This window comes from Ctenopharyngodon idella, chromosome 15 (genome assembly GCF_019924925.1).
Source record: "Ctenopharyngodon idella isolate HZGC_01 chromosome 15, HZGC01, whole genome shotgun sequence".
Lineage (NCBI taxonomy): Eukaryota > Metazoa > Chordata > Actinopteri > Cypriniformes > Xenocyprididae > Ctenopharyngodon > Ctenopharyngodon idella.
In genome coordinates, this window is record NC_067234.1 from 15805352 (window position 1) to 15825547 (window position 20196).

General features: G+C 39.3%; 1 protein-coding gene across 1 annotated transcript in view; it reads right to left on the reverse strand.

Annotated features, from left to right (window-relative positions):
* Nucleotides 1-325: 325 nt before the first annotated feature.
* The window catches only part of dchs1a (dachsous cadherin-related 1a), a 125591-nt gene continuing 105720 nt past the window's right edge, over nucleotides 326-20196 (reverse strand). The window contains exons 10-21 of the mRNA XM_051863054.1: nucleotides 18135-18984; nucleotides 14200-14439; nucleotides 11477-11602; nucleotides 11117-11326; nucleotides 9170-10036; nucleotides 8780-8893; nucleotides 8484-8695; nucleotides 7994-8145; nucleotides 6926-7056; nucleotides 6341-6627; nucleotides 5804-5942; nucleotides 326-5075 (exon numbers count right to left, since the gene is read on the reverse strand). Coding sequence (XP_051719014.1) covers nucleotides 2485-5075; nucleotides 5804-5942; nucleotides 6341-6627; nucleotides 6926-7056; nucleotides 7994-8145; nucleotides 8484-8695; nucleotides 8780-8893; nucleotides 9170-10036; nucleotides 11117-11326; nucleotides 11477-11602; nucleotides 14200-14439; nucleotides 18135-18984 — 5919 coding nt within the window. The 3' untranslated portion in view covers nucleotides 326-2484. The remainder of the gene's footprint in view (nucleotides 5076-5803; nucleotides 5943-6340; nucleotides 6628-6925; nucleotides 7057-7993; nucleotides 8146-8483; nucleotides 8696-8779; nucleotides 8894-9169; nucleotides 10037-11116; nucleotides 11327-11476; nucleotides 11603-14199; nucleotides 14440-18134; nucleotides 18985-20196) is intronic.

A 20196-nucleotide genomic window follows, 5' to 3' on the forward strand; every position in this document is an offset into this window, starting at 1 on the left:
GGCAAACACAAAGAAAAAGAAAAAGCCATTTGTTCAGGCACAAGACAAACAAAGAAACATTAAACAAAGACAAAACAGACAAAACTGTGCAGGCAGGATTCTGTCAAAATTAATATTTACCAACGGTATAAACTAACTCAACTAAGCCTGGTGAAAATATATATTGTAACTTACAATATGCGAAGATTTACAATTGAAAAACAGTTCAGATTCCCAGTGTAGTTCAAATAATGTCTTGTTTTAGATCTAAAAGAATATGTAAACTTTTATTATCACCACAGAATATGTATACATATAATTAAGAAATAGATAAAGATGTTTAAGGCTCATTATTGGAAATACATTTTAATCAGGCACTTTGTCAAATAAAAAAACAAACAAACAAAAAATGTTTCAAATGTCTAAGGTGGAAACTGAACAAAATTCAGTGTTTTCTGGTCATCATTTACAATAAAAACACCACCACCTACCATCAATGCCCTTTGGATTATATTGGGTACAAAGGTAAGACAAACGGATGGCCATTTTTTTGGACCACAGTGCTATTCAAAATGTAAACAGATTTTATTCACTTATAACACTATGAACAGTGATTCAAACATTGAGAAACTTTTTTAATGAACACAGAACAACTGAACATTATTTATTTTCCTTCGAGGCAGCATGAATATAACATGTTCACAGTTACGAGTGAGGAATTGTTGTGTACAAAAGCGAAGTATCTGCCATAAATATAGGATTCTTAAACAAGTAGAAAGATATCCTGATAAATCAGGCTAACTTCAAAAAATCAATCTGAACAAAGCATAATTTTAACAATCACTTATAAACACAATGTTTTTCTTCAATAGGCAATGTCGTTTTTCAGAATTACAAGTTAAACCTTTCAATAGGCATCAGGGGAAAAAAGCATGTTGACATTTTTTTTTTTTTTTTTTTTTAACACAAATGAAGTATGGTCATACGGCAACATTTACAATCATCTTTAAAGTATTAGAAAATAATTTACAAAAATGTTTCACAATCACTTAAGGCTACAAATGAATCCTGCTAGGAGAATGTACAATGCTGCCATTATTTAGTTTGAAATATATTTACTTTATCTTCTAACTTTAATGCAAACTGTACATTGTAGGAAAAAATATGTCACTAAAATCAAATCACCAGTGCTTTTTAACAAATATGGATGTCATAACATTATTGAGCCATGTAATTTACATACATAAACACAAAGTAATCCAGCATTTTGTGGTATAATAAACTTACCAATTGTTTACCCACAGTAATATTTGAAAGATGCTACAAAAAATGTACCTATACAGTACCTTGACTAGGGCGTAGTGGAGAGAATCTTTCTTTTGGTCAAATGATGTATGTTATTGGATAGATTGATGTATTTATTCAAACATAACATCTAGTAAAACATCCAAATGGCTATTTAGAGCCTATTTATTGTAATAACAACATGATAACCTTTTCACTGGCCTTGAGAATATTTGTTAAAATCTGTTTTTAAAACAATTCACTTGAGAACAAACATGAGAACAAAAAAGGACAATACGTTATTTCCAGTTACGTTATGGAGTTTGTAAGCGTCAGCTCTTCTGAGGTGCTGATAAGAGCTGCCATAACAATTTTTAACATTTCTGTTATTGTTATTTCTTGAAATTCCTGGCACAGATAGCTTGTGTTCTTGCGCTACAGTTGTTATGCTTCAACACTTAAAAACAATGAAAAAAATGGCTTTAATGTGCTAATTAAGTTTTTAGATTTTGGGAGGAATGTTTTTTTATATTTAGTTTCATAGCTACAATTGTGTTCCCATTAGTAAAGCTAAGGGAGGGGAAGCAGCATGTAGAAATCAATATGATCACTGTGTCTGCAGCATAACCTTCAAAGACTGTACATTGGCATTTTGCAGATACTGTAACTTTTTTTATATAAATACTGACAGCAAAACATGTTCCCCAAACATTTAAGAGCTTAATACTGAACATACTTACTTTATGAACACTTTAGAATGGCAACTGTTAATAAACTAAAACAAGCTCTCATAACAAACTGTTACGGCCACAAATATACAAATATAAATGTATGTCAATAAAATCACAGGTTATAGCAACCGTTTGACATATGTCATTCTTTTTAAACAAAAAACATCAGTACAAAAATATATAATACAAAAGTGTTTTCTCTTACAAAACATTGACATCATACATAACTGTCCTTTAAAATGTGCAAATGCTGGGCTAATAAAAATGTCAGTTGATCTTCAGGATCATTAGAACAGCATTATACAATAGTCATTTTTACAACTCAAGTCAGTAAGTCTAAAGAAGGGTGACAAAAGCACCGAAACCTCTGGCCAGCCAGTGGGGCGACATTACATACAACATGATGTTGAGGACTATGCCAGAGGAGAGGCATTTTTAGAGTACCTGAGTCAGGTGGAAATTCTTTCGGGTGAGCTCTCCTTAGACTGCATTAAATCCTCAGTTCTGTCTCCTCATGTTCTAAGGAGTGCTCAGTTGTACTGATAACGGAGGACGAGTGACCTCCAAAAGGAGCGATGGCTGGGGAATGGGCTGAAAGTGGTGAAAGCGATGGAGAAAAACTTGGAGACATGGCAATCGAGGAAACAGAGCCATCGTGGTCAATAGGAGATCGCCGCAATGAGGATAGGTGGGGAAATGTTCGGCCTACAGCAGGTTTTGGCAAAACAGTTTTGGCCCCTGGATGAGCTACAGAGGTAATTAGGGGAGGAGGGTCAATTCTTGGCTTGGGATCAGTCTTTGCTTTGGGATGAAATGGCCGCCGAGGGTTAGGTGGTGCGTTCTCATCTTTTAATCTGGCAATTTCTGTGAAGACATTAGCCAGAGGCTGAAACTGAGGGCACCAGTCGAGGAGGTAGTCCCAGTTGTAGCTGCCTCTCAGTTCCTCGTCACTAGCCACGATTGCTGTAAGAGAACCATCTACAGCAGGCTTACCATCCTCCGGGAAAGCATAATCTTTCGGATGCGAGATGTTAAGCCCCCTTCCAACCCCAAGATATCCACCTCCTTCATCCCGATAAGTTGGCAACTGGCTTGATAATATTGTTCCACTTAAACTTCCCAGTTTCTTCCCTTTAAACCATTGGTTTGCATCCATCCCCGGCTCACAGGAAATGTCAGACAGCTGATCTGCATCTTGCTGGATACCAGAGTCAGGCCCACGAGCAGCTATGTGCTCCTGCATAGAGGAGGAGACGCTAGAAACTCGTGGATATTCATTAATCATCCGAATCTCATCATCTTCTGCTGCTTCTGCTTCGGCGGAACCACGTCCACTGGAGTGGGATGGGTCAAGAGACCCACCTCGTGTGTAGGTACCTCCTCCGGTCCCAGTCTGGTCTGTTGCGTACCCAGGAAGAGTCTGATGATACAGCTTTTCACCCCCTGGAACTTTCGAATCTTCAAGACTCTCCAGAACAGTACCGCTGGTGACTATTCTGGTGCAAGCCTCTTGTTCTTTGTACCTTTGGGATCTCAACAGGAATATCACCACAACAACTATGATCAGGAACACAACGGCTGCCAAAGAAGCTGTTATAGCACTGGCAAGTACCACATTCATGTCTGTGTTCAAGCCGAAGGATGTATGGGTGACATCAATTGTGATCTGGGCAGAAGCTTTTCGAGAATTCTCCAAAGGACTGTGGGCAATAACATCCAACGTCATCTGACGTGTCTCTCTTTTAGACCGGCTCATATGATGATGATAGGCATCCATCTTGAGGGATATCACTCCAGTAGATGTGTTGACCTCAAAGTAAGGTGAACTGTTTGCGAGTGTATAGAGGACAATGCCGTCCACCCCTCCATCCTCATCATTAGCATTTACTTGGCCGATGCTTTGCCCTTTCTTGGCACCCTCAGGTATACGGAAGGTGAAATCTGAGTTAGTGAAAACGGGGTCATACTCATCTTCACCAGTCACAAACACTTGCACTGTGACTGTAGCAGAGTAGTTGCCTGCATCCATTGCCATGGCAATAAAATTGAAAGTGTTTATCTTCTCAAAGTCGAATGTAAAGCGGGTTCGCACCTCACCGGAGGTTTGGTTCACTAGAAAGGAATCTTTACCATTGCCGGAATTATACATTAGGAAATATCTCAGTTCTCCATATGCTCCTTTGTCATGATCAATGGCATGTAATATGGTTACTAGAGCGTTCTGGGGCTGGTTTTCACGAATGCTTGCTGTAAGTGATTTAAGAGGAAAGTAAGGCTGGTTATTATTGATGTCCTTGACCTCGACAGTTACTGGAGCAAGAGCAAAGTGGCCCTGACCATCCGAGGCCTGAATAATGAACATGTAAGAGGACTGTTCCTCACTATCAAGAGACCTCCGCAGACGAAGGGACCCAGTCCACTGATCAACAGAAAAGAGCTCAGATTCATCTCCAGAACTGATTGAGTACTGAACCTCTCCATTAGGGGTTGAGTCAGGGTCCACAGCAAAAAGTTGAAGTATTTCTGTTCCTGTTTCTGCCCTTTCATTGACAACAACTTTGTATTCCGCCCTACTGAAGGATGGTGGGTTATCGTTGGTATCCATTACCGTGATTAAAACTGGAACACTTGAGCTTCGTTGTGGTATGCCACGATCTGAGACCACAATAGTAAGATTGTAGGCATTCACAATCTCAAAGTCAAGCCTATCAACTAATATCAGCATTCCAACTGTCTGAAATCCATGGCCCTCAAGGAAGCGAACACTGCTCTCAATTTGGAAGGCATTACCGATGTTCCCACTGGCGATGGCAAAATCAAAGCCACAGTTGTCCCTAGACAAGTCCCCATCCACCGCTTCCAGGGTTAGAATTGTCGAACCAGGAACTTCGTCTTCGGATACAGACGCTCTGTACTCAGTCTGGTGGAATACAGGGGCATTGTCATTGACATCAGACACATGCACCTGAACTGTGGTAAAGGCGGTCAACGGTGGTGTCCCACTATCACTGGCTTCAATCACCACCAAAATGGAAGGGCGCTGTGAGTCAAACTCAACCTTCTGCTTGATGAACAGAGTACCTATGTAAAGAAATTGCAGGATAAGATTCAAGGTATTATCAGGGCGTTTATTATATGCTTCAAAACAGTGGTTCTTAACTGGTGGGTGACAGCCCAATAGTAATAATAGGAGTCCTGGACTGAACTCTAGAGCAGGGGCGTCAAACTCAGTACCTGCAGGGCCACTGTCCAGCAGAGTTTAGTTCTAACCCTAATTAAGCACACCCGAATCAGCTAATCAAGGTCTTCAGGATTACTAGAAACTTCCAGGCAGGTGTTTTGGAGCTGGTCGGAACTGCACTCTGTAGGACAGTGGCCCTCCAGGAGCGGAGTTTCACACATGTGCTCTAGAGTCTTTAGGCAAAAATGGATCTGTCCTTACTAACGTGTAATTGCGACACAATATTTGGTGTAGTATTTGCTGAATGCATTAGGCTAGTAAATCACACTACTTCTGTTAATAATTTACTACATTTCCAGTGATTTTCTACATTTTTTTTCTATTCAGTCAATAATTTTGCATATTTTAGGACTGCTGCAGTTCTTACTTTTGTTTGATTAATAAAATTGATATGGTATTGGATGCGACTTGACATCCTACAATGTGGGCCCAGAAGAAAAAACAGCTGAGAACCACTGCATCAAATGTCTTGTTCCTTACAAATAAATCCTACAAGACATCTGACAATGATTTGGATGAAGAACGATAAACAAAAAAGGATAACAACAGTAACAAATGGACAAATTACCATTGCTTGGGTCAATGTAGAACATGTCCTTTGTTGACACGACCCTGTATGTTATCCTTCCGTTCTCTCCAGAGTCCTTATCTGTAGCAGTTACTGTGATAACTGAGCTTCCTCCTGGCGAGTGTTCTGCTAGAGTCACCTGCCAAAGACATAAATCGACCTTAATACTGACTGCTTTGAGCAGAACACAGCATCAATTTATTTTTCTTTTAACTTAAAGAAATATTTTTTTAAATGTGGTGCTCACAGGGAATACTTTGGGAATACAAATATGTGTCTCATTGACATTTAAATAAACTGCAAGTGCTTTTTTTAAGAATTTTAACCAGTGGAACTGATTTATTAAACAGAGTAGAGTATCAAATCTTATGTAATCTGTTATTATTACAAAGCACTCTGGGGTACCTAATTCTGATTGGTCAAATAACTGTTTATATTACTCAATTATCTTATGTTGGGTTTAATTTCAAAGTAAACTACAAAAATTAACTTTTTCTATCAATGTTCATCCGAAACCTGTAATCTATTCTAAAGTACCTCGTAAAGGTCCTGAGAGAAAACTGGAGCATTATCATTCACATCCTCCACAAGCACGGTCAGATTTGCGTAACTCTGTTGCTTGGAGTCTGAGGAGCTGACGGTCAGCGTGTACCATGTTCTCTCTTCAAAGTCCAGAGGGCCGGTCAAGGACACCCCCCCTCCAAAGCGGTGTATTCCAAACTTCCCTTGAGTGTCAGAGTCCAGAAGAAGGGAATAGGAGAGAGCAGGTCCAGAGTCCACATCATTCCCTGTGACTTGAGTGATCACAGTTCCAATCAAAGTATCTAGACAAAGAAATAGACAATCTTGATAATCTTGTATAAAATGTAATTAACTTGTTTCCATTTGTGGTTGCACCTTTCAAAAGTATTAAGTTTTGCTGGACAACGCCCATCATTATTGGACACATTGTACAACATCAGTGACAGGAAATAACTATTGAGGACTTTGGCGAGAAAAACGCCTGGTAATTGAGTCAATCTTTCAGCACGGTGTGCCTCATTGTTTGTCTGCCAGAAAAAATAGGAAATTCAGTTCATTGATTACAGCAATGATATTGAGTTCAAACAGCAGTCAACTTACTCTCAGGGATCCGGACTTCATGTGGAACAGGGATGGTGGGACTGTTGTCATTCAGGTCTACAATGATCACCGTGAGAGTGGCAGAACCTGCTAACCGAGGACTGCCTCTGTCCGTTGCCATAATAACCAGGCTGGAGACACAACAACAAAATTAGGGTCAGAGTCTGGACATTCTCACAGACTATTTTCATATTGATGAGAAAGAAATTTAAGATGTTTTAAAGGGTTAGTTCACCCAAAAGTGAAATTTCTGTCATTAATTACTCACCCTCATGTCGTTCCAAACCTTTGTTCATCTTCCGAACACAAATTAAGATATTTTTGATGAAATCCGAAAGCTTTCTGAACTCCCTAGAGACAGCAACGTCATAACCAATTTCAAGGCCCAGAAAGGTAGTAAAGACATCATTAAAACAGTTCATGTGACTACAGTGGTTCAACCTTAATGTTATGAAGTGATGAGAATACTTTTTGTGTGCAAAAACATATATCAGCTTTACAACAAAATATCAGCTTTATTCAACAATTTCATCTCTTCCCTGTCAAACTCCTACGCTGTTTACGTTTTAAGCACAGTGCAGCGCTTCCGGGTTAAGGTTGAAACACTGTAGTCACATGGACTATTTAACGATGTCTTTACTACCTTTCTGGGCCTTGACATTGGTTATGATGTTGCAGTCTATAGGAAGGTCAGAAAGCTCTCGGATTTCATCAAAAACATCTTAATTTATGTTCCGAAGATGAATGAAGGTCTTACGGGTGTGGAACGACATGAGGGTGAGTAATTAATGACTGAAATTTCATTTTTGGGTGAACTAACCCTTTAAGATTTTTAAATGCAAATTCTAAAAAAAAAAACTATTAAAAGAAAGATAAAAAATTATATTTATTATATGATTAAATATCAAGGTTTTAAGCTTTTTTCTTTGCTAATCAAAATATTTAAGATTTTTTATAGAAAAAAGAGTGAATTTAAGACTATTTACTTTTCAATCACTCCTTTTTAAGAATCTACCGACTCCTTAAAGAAACAACATAAACATAATAGTGGAAGGAATAACTTAGTACTTGGTCTGTGTCCAGATCTCTCTGTCCATGATGGCAGCGGTGGATATACTGCCTGTGACAGGGTCAATCTTGAAGAGTCCGCTCATGGATGATGACCTTATGGAGTAGGTTACCTGTCCATTTTGACCCTGGTCCAGGTCATTTGCCAACACCTGAGGAAATTACCGGTGAAATTGGCAATGAAAATACAGGCAGATTTGCAACAGCTGCTTGAGCGTAACATGAACCTCTAAGCAATGTTGGGTTTGGAACTGAAACTATTTAAAAAAAAAAAAAAAAAAAGTTAAAAAAGGGAATTGGTTGTGGCTATGTGGGACAGCTGAGCCTATATTCTCACCATGGACAATGAAAACATTGTGGAAACGCAAAGGAAACTCTTCTGGTTTGCTCTGAAAATATGCTGTATTTAGGCCAAGGGATGTTGTACTCCACAACTTTACACTTTTATGAATACTCAACCACTGAGAAAACAGACGGGAGATTACTGCACCTGAATGATAGGATGATCATAACCCTGGGCCTCACGAACATAAGCAACGTAATTGTGAAGTTGAAAGCGTGGTAAGTTGTCATTGACATCCTGTAGGAGAAGGTTGACTGCCATGAAGGAGCTGGAGGATGCGGTTTCAGCCTTGACCACCAGGCGGAGTCGTGGGGTCTCCTCAAAGTCCAGACCTGTAGAACTTTCTACCCAAATCTCACCTAAAATAATGAATTTATTATGATTAATAGTGAAACATCTTTCCCAATATAAAGACTACTATCACAATAAATTGATGCAAATACCCGTGTGGGGGCTGATGCTAAAGGACTGCTGCTTGTTGCCACTGAAAATGCTGTAGTTAATGCCATTGCTAGATCCATCAGGATAGTGAGCCTGTATCTGAACAACTGCTGTACCTATGACAAAGACAAGACCTTTGATGATTAAAGGAAAATTTCCATGAGAGATTGTAGTAATGCACAATATATATATCAATCCCATAAGGGGTATCATCCAATGTTGCAATTTTTTATCACATCAGACGACATTGGATATTTAGCCATGAATCTCATTTCCCCTGTTTTTACATTACACTGGCATTAGGATATACATTTTATCAGCTCATGCATTCCCTGGGAATCAAAGCCATGACCTTGGTGTTGCTAGCATCATGCTCTACAGTTTGAGCTTACCTTTAGCGGCATTCTCCTGCAGGCTCACATCCCTAGTGTTGCGTGAGAAGCGGATGCCCTGGTAACTCTGCTCTCGGATGTACACAACCACCACTCCCAGAGAGGACTGCGATGGGTTACCCTGATCCATGGCCTCCACAATGAGGGTCCGCTGACTCTGGGTCAGCGCATGGAGCTTCTCAGTAGCCTGGATGTCCCCCGTCAAAGAGTTTATGGTGAAGCCTTTGACAGGATTCGCAAATCGATAAAATACAGATCCATTTGCACCAAAGTCTTTATCTTCAGCTCTCATGGTGGCCAGCACTTTGCGGTTAGAGAGACTACTGCTGGAGACATTGATGATGAGCGGGTCTGTGATGAAGAAGGGGGCATTGTCGTTTACATCTAAGATGTGGACGGTCACATCAGCGGAAGTGTTACGGGGATTGGCTGCTGAGGAGTCCATGGCGTAGACTTGGAAGCTGTAGGAGGCCACTTTTTCTCTGTCTAGAGCTGCCGCTGTAATAATGCGACCTGTGTGTTGGTCCACAATGAACATACCTCTGGATTCGCGGCTCAGGAAGTAGACCACCTGGCTGTTGGACCCTTCGTCCTTGTCAGAGGCTGAAACCTCCAGAACAAGAGACCCTTCTAAAGCATCCTCTGATACCTCCACAGAGTAGCTGCTGCTGGGAAACACTGGGCTGTTGTCATTCAGGTCCAACACATTGATGTCCAAAGTGACACTGCTGGTGAGGGGCGGTACACCCTGATCTTGTGCCTTCACAGTGAGGGTGTATTTTGCTTTGGACTCTCGATCCAAAGGCCTAGAAGTGGATAGCACACCTGATTTCCTGTCCAGGTGGAAATCACCAAAATGGTCTCCCTCTGAGAAAAGAAATATATAACAATATTAAGTTTTTCATCTGGCCTGTTCATTTTCATCAACACTGACCAATGTGTGCAATGTATATTACATAATCTCTTATAAAATTTCTTAACTATATCATGTAATGTAATAGATAAAAAAAAAAAAAAGATATATATTTCTATGCTACAATAGACAATTAAAGATGCTACAACCAACAAGCTCTTCTTTCTTTTATGATATTACTGTATTGCATAAAAAAGAGAGAAAAAATAATAAATGGTAATCATTTAACTTTGTTCTCACAGGACCCTTAGTAATTGAACAAATCAATTTAATTATGTTTTATTAAACCAATTTTTATTAATTATTTTTATTCCTATCTACGACAGTTGGGTTTATATCTCATACATTTGTCAGTACAGATTGATAGATAGTTCACAATGTTCGACTACCTTTTGTGGAATAATGAATCTTTTCTGCAAAATAATACATAAGATCTTTAACAAAGTGACTGAAAGTACACTACTGTTCAAAAACTTTGGGTTGTTTTTGGAAAGAATACTTTTAAACTGCTATTTCAAATAACAAACATTTATCAAATAATCGTAAAAAATAAATCACGGTTTCCACAAAAATATTAAGCAGCACAAGTGTTTCAACATTAATAATAATAAAAATGTTACTCAAGCACTACATCAGAATATTAGAATGATTCCTGAAGACTGGAGTAATGGCTGCTGAAAAATTCAGCTTTGTCATCACAGGAATAAATTACATTTTAAAATATATTGAAATAGAAAATGATCATTTTAAATGTTAATAATATATGCTGTTTTTCACTGTATTTTTGATCAAATAAATGCAGCTTGGATCATTCCCTTCCATTTAAGCAATACTATCCTAGTCAATGTTATTGTCTAGAAAGAGCTCTAATGAGGTTGTACCAAATATTGCTACAATGGGGGGAGGATTAATGGGCATTTGAAGAACTGAAAATGACTTTGGGCATTACAAACAATTAACTGTTTGTATAAAATATATAATAATATTTAACATATATTATACAACAACATTAATATTGCTCATGGCATTAATACCAGTGATTTTGTAGTGCACCACCCCACTGTCTCCGGAGTCTTGATCTGTGGCTCTAATTGTGAAGAGCGTCACAGGCTCCTGGTTCTCAGGCACCTCCAGACTGTAGTACATTCTCCCAAAAGCCGGCCTATTGTCATTCTCATCCAGCACTGTGACGCGCACTGTGGTCTTGGCGAAATTGGGAGGAGAACCACCATCTCTGGCATAAACTGTTTATGAGAAAGAGGTTATAAACTGGCTAAACAAATGCGTGCCCAACCGTGACATGACATTGGCAGAAACCAAACAAAAAGCATTAAAAGCATATCCGAGAATAAATTCCCTGTTGCAATTCAGTATTTGTGTTCAGTCTAAAGTACCTGTCACAGCATAAACCCCTTGGGCCTCCCTGTCCAAAGCTTTAGAGGTGGTTATGACTCCTGTCACCGGATGAATACTGAAATCATCTCCTACAATGCTTCCATATGTCACGACTCCATTGGTCCCTATGGAAAAAGCATAAAGACATGACATGAGATGAATCTGCACAGTTTCTCTGAATGCAAGTCCAAATGATCACATCTGAGGAAAAAAAGCCATCATTCTTAAGAGGCTGTGTTCACTTTGTACAATAGACTTTTCTCACGGAATGAGTAAGCACGGCAGCGCACCCTGTTTTTATTTGTTTCTAGTTAATACCGCTGTCTAAGCAGTTGGTCTCAATCGCCCTCCCCCTGGTCTATGGATGGCAGATCGCGTGCAAAAGGCGAGCAATCTGGCAGAGTGTCACCTGTTTACCTCGCTAATTGTTCATGGAGAGAAAGTTTATGATCCTTCTGTTTTATTTGCCCCTGAGTAAGTCCAAGAGAATGCAGCACTCCCCTTCCACCACCCCCCCGGCTGGCACCAATTAAAACCACACACTTTTATTTGTGATGGGTTTGGCTGTGGTATCCAGTATTTTTAGGGAAATGTTAACCGTAAACAAACATTCGTGTCACTTTTAAAGAGGATGGTGTAACCATCACTAATCTCACAAGGTGGAAATGAAGTTTTCTCACTCAATGCGTGCATTTAACAGACAGTACCGTTTAATATCAGACAAGTATACTGAGTTGTTGTTTGGCAGAGATACAGGGGAATGCAAACCAAATTATTATTATTATTAATTTAACATGTTAATTTAGTGAGATTAAATAAAGAACATATTGCGATACAAAATTAACGTAATTAATCATGCTCCTGACCCATATGTACATTCAGTAATAAGGGATTTTCCTATTGTAACAGAGGCCAGCTAGTGAGAGCTGTGCGAGTAAACCTTACTCCCTTGGCCTCAAGAGGCATGCTAGTGACTGACGCTTGAGGCTGCTGCCTTTAACGATGTCCTTGTTAGCTTACCCGCCTCCCACGCCAGAAACAACAGTTCGAATCCTGCTCGGAGTGGGGTGAGTAGAAGCGGAAGGGTTAGATTGGTGCCGTGATATGAATGGGAGTGAGGTTTAGGGGGGTGAGTGTAATGGAGGCCATCTAGTAAGAACTGTACGAGTAAACCTCACTCCCTTGGCCTCAAGAGGCGCGTTAGAGGCGGCGAGGGATTTTCCTACTGTAACAGAGGCCAGCTAGTAAGAGCTGTGGGAGTAAACCTTACTCCCTTGGCCTCAAGAGGTGTACTAGCGGCTGACGCTAGAGGCTGCTGCCTTTAGCTTCCTTGTTAGCGCCCACCTCCCATGCCGGAAACACCAGTTCGAATCCCGCTCGGAGTGGGGTGAGTAGAAGCGGAAGAGTTACATTGGTGCCGTGACATGGATGGGAGTGAGGTTTAGTGGGGTAACGGAGGCCAGCTAGTAACGGAGGCCAGCTAGTAAGAACTGTACAAGTAAATTTCACTCCCTTGGTCTCAAGAGGCACGCTAGAGGCTGCGAGGGATTTTCCTACTGTAACAGAGGCCAGCTAGTAAGAGCTGTGCGAGTAAACCTTACTCCCTTGGTCTCAAGAGGCGTATTAGCGGCTGACGCTAGAGGCTGCTGCCTTTAGCGACGTCCTTGTTAGCGTGCCCGCCTCCCATGGTGGAAACGGTAGTTCGAATCCCGCTCGGAGTGGTGTGAGTAGAAGCGGAAGGGTTAGATTGGCGCCGTGACATGGATGGGAGTGAGGTTTAGGGGGGTGAGTGTAATGGAGGCCAGCTAGTAAGAGCTGTGCGAGTAAACCTTACTCCCTTGGCCTCAAGAGGCATATTAGCGGCTGACGCTAGAGGCTGCTGCCTTTAGCGACGTCCTTGTTAGCGCGCCCGCCTCCCATGGCGGAAACGCAAGTTCGAATCCCGCTCGAAGTGGGGCAAGTAGAACCGGAAGGGTTACATTGATGCTGTGACATGGATGGGAGTGAGGTTTAGTGGGGTGATTGTAACGGAGGCCAGCTAGCAACTGATGCTAGAGGCTGCTTTCTTTAACGTCCTTGTTGGCGTGCCCGCCTCCCATGCTGGAAATGCCGGTTCGAATCCCGCTCAGAGCAGGGCGAGTAGAAGTGCACTAATTCATGATTAAATTACCAACTTCATGTTTTTGCAAGTCTGCAGGCAACGTACCTTGCCAAGCCACATTTATAGAGAGCACACGACACAGAGCAAGTCTTATAAATGCGGCGATTATGGCGCGAGATGTTCATGGCCAAAGACATTAGTCATTGTGCACACAGCAGTGTTGTTATTATTAACTAAAACTAAAAAAAAAAAAAATTGTGTTAATTAAAATAAAGAAAAAATAAAGTTAAAATAAAATAATTAAAAAAAGCTAACTGAAAAAAATAAGTTTAAGTTGAATTACTAAAACTGAAAAAACAAAAAAAACAAAACCTAAACTAAAAAACTAAAATTAAATCTGAAAATATAAAAATAAAAGCTAATTCAAGATATTAATAAACACTATAACAGCATATAAATAATACTAAAATGACACTGGATTAAAATAAATCAAAAAATATTGTTATTATACAGTATATATAATTTTATTATATATATGTGTTATACAAAATGTTTATATATATATATATATATATATATATATATATAAGGGATTTATACATACATAGGAGTATACTTTACCTTGGTCCATATCAGAAGCTGAAACCACCAGCACAGTGGTTCCTGCAGGCTGATTCTCTGCAACAAAAGCTTCATATTCACTTTCCTCAAAGTACGGTGCCTCATCGTTTACATCAATCACCTGGATTGACAGTAACTGGGAGCTGCTGTGCTGTTGTAAACCATGGTCTTCTGCCACTATGGTCAAATTGTAGAGGTCTTGCACTTCACGGTCAATTGGTCTAAGAATAGACAAAGACCCTAAAGAGGAAATAAGCAAAAGTGTTAGGCTACCATATGATGAATGTAATAAGCTTTGTGTCTGGTATTTCTTGTGAGTGATCGCCTGCTGAACTGCATTTAAACAATTACACAGTAATGAAGCCATGATGTAAATTGTTTAAAACAAAACCACTCGCACTTAAGCAAAGCCTCATTCACACGCTCGCACGACGAATGATTTCCATCCTGTAGCACACTTTGATCTTGCATAAGCAACATCACAGCACGAAGAGTTGACGCCTTTCTGCTGTGTTAAAAATGAGTGAAAGTCATGCAACGTATTTAAATAATACATTTTTTTTCCCATGCAGAGCCTTCCCTACCTGAAGACTCGCTGAGCCACTGTAACAGCTCAACTATCTTGCCACATTTTATGAGTTTTTTCCACAGCAAACACAAAGAGCGCATAAACAAGCACTCTAGACACGCAACGGCTCGGCCTGCCGTGCCCTGCTCAAATTTGGGGGTGCCAGCGCCCCTGTCGTAAGCCTACCACAAGCGAGCGGTGCTCCTATTGATCCAATCTCAATTTCATGCTTTTAAAGAACCAGACACAGTGATTCAAAGCAGGCTGTAAAGGCATGATCGGAACTGGGACACTAGAGGGTGTTTTCGTTCTGTCTTGACTTATTTTTCCCTCTCTTCTATCTCCATAACGCTGAGCTAACATGCCTCTGAGGCTTTAATCTGGTTAGAATTACCAGCCCGAATATTTTCAGACAATTTGACTCCTCAACAGCCATGCTCCGATAACGTAAGGAGAAACCAAGAGGAAGAATGAAGATGTTTTGCTTTTCTATTCTCATGTTAATAGCTGAGAGGATTAATAATGAGCTTCCGATGTAAATTTGCACAGAGGGTTTTGTCATTTCAAAGAGAGTTTTTCCAAAAAAAATTGAACATCCTATCATCATTTACTCAACTTTGTGTCATTCCAAACGTATGTTTTTGTTGCTTTCATGGATTACAAAAGTTTGATGTGAAGGTTGATGCAGATCTTTGCTAAACAATGAAAGTGAATGCAGACCAACAGCTTTCAAGCTACAAACAAGTCATAAAGAAAGTATTCTATCATAAATGACATTTGAGCTATATTTCAAATCTTCTGAAGCCATTTGATAGTTCTGAGGAAAAGAACAAAATTTCAGTCATTATTCACTAATAATCTTTTTTCATCTGCTGTAAATATCATTCAACTGTCTTGAATTCACTGATGCCTTTATCATTGATTCTCATATCTGATGATCTCAAAACTCTCCAAATTTCCAAAAATCACACAAATGAGATCTGAGATCTACTACAGGAGAGAATAATGACTGAATAATGACTGGAATTTCACTCCATTTCTAACACAAACCAACATATCACTTCAAAATATTTCAAAATACAATGCACTAGTAGTATGGACTATTTTTACGATGTTTTTTGTTGTTTCTGAAGTTTGACAGCTTCTGGTGACCATTTACTGTACTTTCACTGCATGGAAAAGAGAAGCTTGAACTCACTTAAACTCACTTTAAGCTTATTTTGACAGCTTAAAGGGTTAGTTCACCCAAAAATGAAAATAATATCATTAATTACTCATCCTCATCTCGTTCCACACCCGTAAGACTTTCGTTAATCTTCAGAACACAAATTAAGATATTTTTGTTGAAATCCGATGGCTCAGTGAGGCCTGCATAGCCAGCAATGACATTTCCTCTCTCAAGATCCACTAATGTACTAAAAACATATTTAAATCAGTTCATGTGAGTACAGTGGTTCAATATTAATATTATAAAGCGATGTGCCAAAAAAACAAAATAATGACTTATATAGTGATGCCGATTTCAAAACACTGCTTCATGAAGCTTCGGAGCGTTATGAATCTTTTGTGTTGAATCAGCGGTTCGGAGCGCCAAAGTCACGTGATTTCAGCAGTTTGGCGGTTTGACACACAATCCGAATCATGATTCGATACGCTGATTCATAACGCTCCGAAGCTTCCTGAAGCAGTGTTTTGAAATCGGCCATCACTATGCAAGTCTTTATTTTGTTTTTTTGGCGCACCAAAAATATTCTTGTCACTTTATAATATTAATATTGAACCACTGTACTCACATGAACTGATTTGAATATGTTTTTAGTACATTAATGGATCTTGAGAGAGGAAATGTCATTGCTGGCTATGGAGGCCTCACTGAGCCATCGAATTTCAACAAAAATATCTTAATTTGTGTTCTGAAGATGAATAAAGGTCTTATGGGTGTGGAACGGCATGAGGGTGAGTAATTAATGACATTATTTTCATTTTTGGGTGAACTAACCCTTTAACATTTCACTATACAGTATTTCAAATTCATTTACATTTCTCTACATTTTGATTGCACAGTTATTTCTGTAGTCTATTATTGCAATGACCTGCGCAACAGGTTAAAACACTGTGAGCACAAGCTAAAGTACATTGATCTATTTCCATTTTTTTTTTATAAATTCCAGATCCTTAATATTGAGTGTGGGGTCCACAAGCATATCAAGGTCCACAACAAAGCACTATGGAACAGTGAAACACAATCTGAGCTATCTGTTAATGGAAGAACATGCTGTAAATAGCTACCAGCTGAGTGGTGTGTACTGTCTTACACTCCTGCTTTATGTCATGATGCACTAATGCACAAACACAGAGAGATGAGAGAAACTGTTCAGAACTCACAGCATGAGATGTTGAGCTGGCGGTTTTTAGGATTAAGAGAACTAAAGGGCATTTAGAGGATTCTGACTTGGGAGGAGAGGAAAGATGCGAGTCAAGCAAAAATGCGGAATCAAAATGAAGGTGCGTTTTGCATGCAATGCAGTTTTCCACGGAAGAAAGTCATAAGGGTCTGGAACGACATGAGGGTGAGGAAATGATAACAGAAAATTCATTTTTGGGCCAACTAATCCCTTAATGTCCTGTTCACACATCAATTTAACCACTGCTTCTACTGCTGCATATCCTAATGTTACTGGTAGGTTGAATAATTGCCCCTTGAATTTGAAAATCACTCAAAATGCAAGACATCAAATAACAAGGTTTCAAAAGATAAACATAAACAATACACACAATTATGGTTGCATTACAGCTGTGCTAACCATTCTTATTATTTTATATACCCATCACAGAATCTTTATGGTGTTTAGCATTGTTTTATAAATAAGAATGAGTTTAAAATGTGCTTAAAATCAGTTATTATTTTGTATTGTTGAATATATGTAAATATACATTACGTTCAAAATGTCAAAAGATTTTATTTCTTTTGTATAATAGGACTCAAATTGATCAAAAGTGATAGTAAAGACATTTATAATGTTACAAAAGATTTGTATTTCAAATAAATGCTGGAAAAATGTTTTCATAGAAATATTAAGCAGCACAACTGTTTTCAACAGTGATAGTAAGAAGAAATGTTTCTTGAGCACCAAATCAGCATATTAGAATGATTTCTGAAGGATCATGTGATGCTGAAGACTGAAGTAATGGCTGCTGAAAATTAATTTTTATATATTTTAAAATAGAAAACAATTATTTAAAACTGTAATATTTAGTTTTTACTGTATTTATGATCAAATAAACGCAGCCTTGGTGAGCATATAACTTCAAAAATATATAGTGAACATCACACATTTCATTCAGACTGAGTTTCTGATTGGTTTACCTGTATCTGGGTTAAGGCTGAACTTTCCTCCGGTGTTGCCACTCTGGATACGGTATGTCACTCGTCCGTTCTCTCCCTGGTCTGCATCTACAGCCATGACATAGACCAAGACAAAGCCCACAGGCTGGTCCTCCATCACACTCACCACAGACGGTGAGATGAACACAGGGTCATTATCATTCACGTCAGTGACAAATATGCGGGCTGTGACAGTCCCACGGCGCCGCTGACTGACATCGGCGGCCGAATCAGTTGCTTGAACCACCAAGAGTAGTGAAGAGGTCCTCTCGTGATCCAACATCATTCCCAGAGAGAGAACTCCTGTAGTTGGATCCAGGAACAGGAGATCTGGGACGTTTGGCCACTGCTGAAGGATGGAATAGTGCACTTCACTGTTGGGTCCACTTCCGTCTTTATCAACGGCCTGGAAGGTGTAGATAGACGACCCAGGATCTGTGCTTTCAGGGACGACTATGATAATGGGGTCTTCGGGAAATTCGGGAGCATGATCGTTGCTGTCCTGGACATCAATTACCAAAGTTACAAAGTGACTTTTAGGGAGGGGCATGGAGAAGTCATCCACCTCAACCTGAAGAGTGTATCGAGGAGCTTTTTCAAAGTCAAGCTCACGGGCCAGGTAAACATCACCCGTCTGGCGGTCTACCACAAAGGTGCCGTCATTGTCTGTACCTCCCACCACGGTGTACGTGACCTGGCCTGCTTCAGGAAGGGTCTGAGAATCAGGTGAACGTACAGACCCCAAGATGGAGCCGGGTTTAGCTCCCTCCACAGAATTCAGCATTAATGGTTGGGAGTTAGTGGTGGCTGATCCTTTACTTGAGCTCAGAACCTGTAAAGAAAGACATTTATGTGTTAGATTAAGAAGATGAACTGATGAATGCATAGCGTTTCTAAATGTCTGACATGTTCATTTGACAACAGGAATGGAGTTACAACTAAATTCAACTTTACAACTGTTTTTAAAAGAAAATATATTTTTGATCTATCTATCTATCTATCTATCTATCTATCTATCTATCTATCTAATTACACACACACACACATATATATTATTTTACTATATATTATAGTATATATATTACTTTTTTTTCTTCAGTTATCATCATTAACTAAAACTAAAACAATAAAAAATGTCAGTACTTAAAATAAAATTAACTGAAATAAAATGAAACATCAAAAAAAAAAAAAAAACTAATTTATTTCAGCTAGTTGACAAGGCAACATTTCCTATTTTCATTTAGTTTAAGTTGAAGTACTTAAAAACAGCAAAATGACAAAAACACACAACAAAATTACTAAATCTTTAACTAAAATTCAAAAACAGAAAATGTGAAAACAAGATCTAATTCAAAATATATAAAAAAAAAACTATAATAGTATATCAATGATACTAAAACAGCTCTGGATATGAAGTGGTGAACACAGTACCAACACTGTTTATTGTAAAAATGTATTTAAAAATGTCTTTTATTGTTAAAATTTCCAAGGATCAGTATTCCCCCACTTAAAGTGGTGGGCAGACCAAACCCTAAGTCATAAAGATTTGAAACTCTGAGGGCTGGTAATGGTAGTACTCACACCATCTACAACGTCACCAAGTCTCGCCCTGATCGGCCTGACGGGGGCGCTACAGTGGTCAAATGTATGAAATGGCTCATAACTCCTGAACCGTTAGGCGTAGGCTCTTATATAGTTGGAATCCTTGGCTCAAGATGGACAAAACGCATGCCTTGGATTTGCAAGTCGCCAAAATTTTCAGGTATTTTGGATTTTTTGAAAAGCCTACTTTTGTGAACTAGTCCTAGATTTTTGACCCGATCAGAACCAAACCAACACGCCGAGATACTACGAAGTCTTATTGTCAACAATTAGTTTGAAGTGGGAGGAGCCACTTTTACTAAAATGGCTATAACTCGTGAACATAATGAAATATTTTCACCAAACTCAGCACAACTATGTACGAGCTCATTCTGTGGTCGCATGAAAAAGGACGCGGTGACTGGCCACTTGGGGGTGCTATAAGTGGAAAAAAACATAGTCC